Genomic DNA, 5,996 nt, shown 5'->3' on the forward strand with positions numbered 1-5,996 from the left:
AAGGAGAGTGTTTGGGTTTGTCTTAGCGCCGCTAGGAAGGTGGCCCTGCTGCCGTTTCTGCCTCCTGCGCTAAACGAACTGTTGACAAGTTGAAAACCTTGGGGTCGTTTGAGGAATGGCGGCTTCCATCAACCATGGAGGAAAGCACCACGTGCCACCAGCGGGCACCATGTGTGTGGGAATCCTAATTTTTTTTTTAGTGGTGTGGGTCCCATCCCAAACTCACCATGGCGGGGTACAGCTTGCAAAGGCATCAGTGCTCTCTAGAGGCGTCAGGCCAAAAAATGAGGGTTGTAAGAGCAGGGTTTTAAACTTTTTTGTCCTACCTAGACCCTGCTGTCTGCTGAGCTCCGTCGTGGGTCAGTGACATGCGGACGCTTGCCATCACAGAATGATAGAATGTTTTGGGTTGGAAGGGACCCCTAGAGGTCATCCAGTCCAACCCCCCTATAGTGAACAGGGACACCGCTAACCAGATCAGGTTGCTCAGAGCCCCATCCAACCTGGCCTTGAATGTTTCCAGAGATGGGGCCTCCACTGCCTCTCTGGGCAACCTGTTCCAGGGTTTTACCACCCTCATTGTAAAGAATTTCTTCCTTATATCCAGTCATATGGCCCCTAAACACTTCCCAGCATTAAAGGGTAGCAGATGAGGGTTGGGGGAGGTTTAAATTGCAGCAGAAATGGTCTTTCCTGTGGAGGGAGCAGTAAGAGGCTGCTGCCTCTGGCTTGGAGGTGGACCTCTCTGATGGTGTTGGTACCAGTCGTGCTGTCTTGCCCTGGGCTCTGGCCCTTTTCCTTTTCTAGGGCTGTGGTCTCACTGTGGCGTCCATTTGTTTTGTCTTCCTGCAGCCTGCGATCACTGCCTGCGGGCTTTGGAGACGGCGGAGGAGAATGCCCAGCGGCTGCTGGGGAAGAGCTCGCTGGTGCTGCCTCACCCGGAGCAGTGCAGCATCCGGAAAGACCTGCACCAGCAGTGTCCCCGGTGCCAGGTATGGGGCTGCCAGGAGGGACTGTGGTCTCGTTGGCGTTGCTGACTCCTTTCCAGCATCTAGCCAGGCACTCGCGCTACCCCGAGATGGGTGTCTGCCTTTCCCTTTTGCATCACGATGGCTACAGAGCTGGGGCTTAGATGGTCAGGGAGGGGGCGCAGCTGGGCCTAGGACCCCCTTTTCCTGCTGCCGTAGCCAATGCCGGGCGCTGTGCCCCTCGCTCTAGGTGACGTACTGCAGCGCTGAATGCAGGCAGGCCGCTTTGGAGCAGTACCACCAGGTCCTCTGCCTTGGCCCGTCCCGTGATGACCCCACGCACCCCCTCAACAAGCTGCAGGAGGCATGGAGGTAGGGGACCAACCTGCCTGTTGCTCCACGGGCAGAGGAGGTGGCTCTCCTGGGCTGGGTGACGCTGCCTGGGACCAGGGCTGAGGACCATCCTTGCTTTGCATCCCTGCATGGGGTGGCTGGAGGGTGGTGGTGGCTGTGGGACTTTGCCCAGCTCTACCTGCTGGTTGGGCAGCAGGTGAATTGGTGTTAGCGAGGGTTTGGACATGTGGCTGAGCGGTTCTTATTTTTCTCCCACTAAAAGGCTACAAAGCACTGAGCTGCGCATCCCTCGCTCCTGCAATTTTATAGTGCTCCTGCAGATCTCCAGCTTCTGGAGATCCTCATAGCACCCCTGCGGGTACATAAATTGCTCTCCCCGCTTGCAGATGACAAAATGGGCACAGGGGGGAGAAGCGACATCCCTGACACAAAGCTCATCACCAATTACAGCACTCATAGAATCATAGAATCATAGAATCGCTTTGGTTGGAAAAGACCTTTAAGATCATCGAGTCCAACCTTTAACCTAACCCTGCCATCCCACCACTAAACCATGTCCCTAAGCACCTCATCTATCCTTCTTTTAAATACCTCCAGGGATGGGGACTCCACCACCTCCCTGGGTAGCCCCTTCCAGAGCCTGACAACCCTTTCAGTGAAGAAGTTTTTCCTAATATGTAACCTAAACCTGCCCTGGCGCAGCTTCAAACCATTATTCAAACTCACTGCATTCCTGGGCTTTGTATGGCACCCAGGCTCTAGTTGAGCAGGGTGGTAGGGGATTATCTGTATGCTCAGAGCAGGCAGGTGTGTGCAGGCTTCTCCTTGCCCCCAGCAGTGCTGGATCCCCACGCAGCGATGCTGCACTGGCTGCTGTGGTGTGATGGACAAGTGTGGCCCTGGCCGCATGGACGGCAGCTGCCTCTGCCTCCCTCCAGCTTTTTATTTCCATACCAGCACTGGTCTGCTCATCTCTTTTCTTCATTTTTATCCCCCAGAAACATGCATTATCCACCGGAGACTTCCAGCATCATGTTGATGGCCCGGATGGTCGCCACTGTCAAACAGGTACGTTTGCAGTTTGGAGAAGCTGTTGTGGCTGTTATTCCCAAGGACTGATGTCTTTTGCGGTGACTGACAGGGTCCTGTTTGAATAGATTTCAACGTCTAGGGGTCCCTGTTCATGGGGGCGGCAGGCAGTAAAAGAGATTCCTGTGTCCTGAGCCAAGCAGGTCTTTTTTTCCATACTGAAATAGTTAGAACAGAACCTTTCCTTTGGCTCTGTTTCTTTGGCCTGGCTTTCTCAGTGTTTATTCTGACTATAAACTAGTATCATGCAACTGCTTCTGGTAGTTTTTGATAGCAGGCTGGATACCTCTGAGCTCAGCGGGGCTCTCCTGGCTGGGGAGGAAAGCAGTGTTGGTGCAATGCCTTTGCTTGATTCCTTTTGTCAGGCTAAAGACAAGGAGTGGTGGATCAAGGCCTTCTCCCAGTTCTGCAGTAAGACAGCAAACGAAGAGGAGGAGATTGTGCACAAGCTGCTGGGGGACAAATTTAAGGTAAGAACGTGGTGGCGCTTGGATGTGTTGAAGCCCTGAGCCTCCCTTTTCTCTGCCTGTGTCTGTGAGCCCACGGGAGAGAGGCCCCGTTACAGGTGTGAGGGGAGACACTGGAAATCCCAGGCTCAGAGTAGGGGCATGAAGTCCCCCATTAGGGGCTGGCTGACCTGACGGAGAGGAAACAGATTGCTTTGAGGGCTTTGGGCTTGTGGTGCTTCTGTGGGACACGTTGTTCGTTCCTGTGGTGGAGATGCTGCTGCTGTGAGATGGGACAGGGTGATCCTTAGCTGCTGAAACGAGTGGCTTTTGCTGCTCTGACGGCAGCAGCCTCCAGCCTTGCAGGGAATGATGAGGGCCTTGGCTCCTGAGCCTTACATCCCGTGCTGGGCTCAGTCGCTAGCCTGGGTCTGACTCCCAGTGGCTTCTCCCCACCCTGACAGTGTTGCCATGTCCTTTCAGGGCCAGCTGGAGCTGCTGCGGTTGCTCTTCACCGAAGCCCTTTATGATGAACATCTCAGCAGGGTGAGTCGAGCTGCCCCCTGGCTAGCCTGGGAGCATGGCGGGACCCTCCACTTGGCGCCAGCCCCCTGGATCATGTCTGCCCCGAAGGCCAGGGCTTTCCCTGGGACTCTCCCCATTCCTTGCTTTCCCCAAAGCTCCCTGTGGGATTTGAGGTACTTGCAGAGCTGGGTGCTGCTGCAAGGCTGGCCTGGGCTCATCTGCTTTCTCATCTCCCTTCTGCAGTGGTTCACTCCAGAAGGCTTTCGATCCCTCTTTGCCCTCGTTGGGACCAATGGCCAAGGCATAGGAACAAGGTAATGGGGCTTTCTGGGTGCTCCTTGCAGGGCAGCAGAGATGTGGCATGGAGGGGATGTACAGTCAGTAAATCCATGCTGCCCCGGGTAATGGCTGGGCACAGATATAAGAGAGGGGGATGGAGAGGCAAACTTAAAAGCAGTCTGTTTTGGCTGCGTTCAACCCTTTCGTGTCCCTCTGCCAGACCTTGGCCACTCAGAGACACCCTTAGACGCCCTCTGCAAGGTCGCACCTTGTGCCAACCCTGTGTAACGGTGTCCCTTTGCTTCCCAACAGCTCCCTGAGCCAGTGGGTGCACGCTTGCGATGCGCTGGATCTCCCCATGCTGCAGCGGGAGGAGCTGGATGCCTTCATCGACCAGCTTTACAAAGACATCGAGAAGGGTAAGGCTCTGAAGTGACCACAGGCAGTGTCAAGCAGCGCTGTTTGCAGGACCTGGCGGAGTTTCTGCTGCTGGAGACTTCCCAGAATTCAGGGACTAGGAGGGGTTCCTGCTGGGGACTGGAAGATCCCACTTTCCCTGGTCCATGCAACGTGGATGGGGCAAGTCCAAGCTTGTGGGCAGCATGACCTGTGGCGGGTTGGGTGGCTCTCCTGTGCAGAAAAGTCCCATCTACACTAAATATTCAAAGACCTGTTTATCACTTTTTTTTGACTGATGCAACTGTGTGAGTACAGGGACAGGCCAGGGAGCACATGCTTGAACTGGGGGTGCAAACCTTCATGTCCTCCACCCCACTCCCAGTGGGGAGGGATGGGTGCTTTGGAGAGCACCCCCCAACACCTGGCCCCCAAAGCAACACTGGCTGGGCATGTTCAGTGTTGATGGATATCCCTTCGCGCTGAGCCACGTGTGTGGAAGAGCCAGAATGCCCTGTGCAAAGCTCTAACCCCCTCTCTTGTGCTGCAGAGTCAGGAGAGTTCCTCAACTGCGAGGGATCAGGTCTCTACGTGCTCCAGAGCTGCTGTAAGTAATGCAAGCATGGGAGAAATATGAGTAGTGAGGAGGGAGGTGTCCTGGGCTAGACTGGCTCGCTTGTTCCTAAAAGCTTCTGGGGAAAAGGGGTTTGTGCTTCCCATCGATGGGATGGGATGGGATGGGTGCTGCCCTGGGGCCTGGCTGCTGTCGTGGGCTCTCCTGGCATCTCGCCTGGCTACGAAGTGGTGAGTCTTGCCTTGGATGGACTTGGAGGCGATGTAGTCTCTGGGAGCCACGTATGCACTTAGCAAAGAGACCGTCTCTAACTGTGTCTGAGCAAAACAAGAGCTGAAAAACCATTAAGGGAGGGAGCCTTTCTTGGCTGGCCCATGGGGGACGTAGGAGATGTCCCAGCACCCCAAGCTGGCTTCTTTCACTCCTAACCATTAACAGCAGAGTGGGAACGAGCAGGGGACTGGCTGCTGGGAGAGCTGTGAAGCAGGGAGAAACTGCTGCTCTGCACATCCTTCCCTCGGTGCCTGGAGGCAGGGACGGTGCTGTGCATCCCTGGGGTTCATCCAGGATGGCTTGTTCTCTCCGTGCTGTTTTTGAGGGTCTAAGGGAGAGCCTTGACCGTGCGCTGGACCCTGTAGTCCCCCATGTGAGTGGAAGGTGTCATCCTGGTGTCCTCGAGGTAGATGGGGTGGCCGCAGCATTGTGTTGCCTTATCCTTAGCCAGGCCATGGCCCTTCCAGTTGGAGGCACTGGCTCCCATGTGCCTGGGCCACACAGAAGGGCAGGCACAAGCCCCGTGGGCTGTGTGGGGTCTCCAACCCTGCCTCTTACCTTCCTCTTCCTCTGGAGACCCCCTCAGAGTTGCGTCTCATCTTCCCCGTAGGTAACCACAGCTGCATCCCCAATGCTGAGACTTCCTTCCCGGAAAACAACTTCCTCCTGCATCTGACGGCTCTGGAGGACATCGAAGCAGGAGAGGTGAGGCAGTGGGGCCTGGATGAACCTGGGGTGCCTTCGCACCTTGGCAGAGGGTCCCTGTGTCCCCTACGTCCCCCGCGGACCCCAGCCCTGAACCTCCTGTCTCTTGCGTTGTCCTGGCAGAGGAATTCATGCCTCATGCCACGTAGGGGCTGCCAGGCCCCGTGTTTCTGCCTGTCTCTGAGAGGGACCGGTACAAATCGTTTGTGGGAAGCAGCTCGCAGCCCGGCTTGTTTCTCTTTGCTCACAGGAAATCTGCATCAGTTATTTAGACTGCTGTCAGAGGGAACGGAGCAGACACAGCCGCAACAAGATACTCAGGTAGGGGCTGCTCGGAGGAACCCAGGGGGACCCGGCGCCCCTTTGCACCCCTAGCCGGTCAGTCTG

At 56.0% G+C, this 5,996-nt stretch overlaps 1 protein-coding gene across 1 annotated transcript in view; it reads left to right on the top strand.

Moving 5' to 3' along the window:
• Positions 1-5,996, top strand: part of SMYD5 (SMYD family member 5) — a 7,471-nt gene that overhangs the window by 469 nt on the left and 1,006 nt on the right. Inside the window, exons 2-11 of the mRNA XM_009639039.2 lie at positions 853-992; positions 1,219-1,340; positions 2,321-2,390; positions 2,777-2,881; positions 3,341-3,403; positions 3,626-3,696; positions 3,974-4,080; positions 4,608-4,664; positions 5,515-5,609; positions 5,860-5,930. Of these exons, the coding sequence (XP_009637334.1) occupies positions 853-992; positions 1,219-1,340; positions 2,321-2,390; positions 2,777-2,881; positions 3,341-3,403; positions 3,626-3,696; positions 3,974-4,080; positions 4,608-4,664; positions 5,515-5,609; positions 5,860-5,930 (901 nt within the window). The remainder of the gene's footprint in view (positions 1-852; positions 993-1,218; positions 1,341-2,320; positions 2,391-2,776; positions 2,882-3,340; positions 3,404-3,625; positions 3,697-3,973; positions 4,081-4,607; positions 4,665-5,514; positions 5,610-5,859; positions 5,931-5,996) is intronic.

The sequence above is a fragment of the Egretta garzetta genome, unplaced genomic scaffold (genome assembly GCF_000687185.1).
Source record: "Egretta garzetta isolate BGI_Z169 unplaced genomic scaffold, ASM68718v1 scaffold505, whole genome shotgun sequence".
Taxonomy (NCBI): domain Eukaryota; kingdom Metazoa; phylum Chordata; class Aves; order Pelecaniformes; family Ardeidae; genus Egretta; species Egretta garzetta.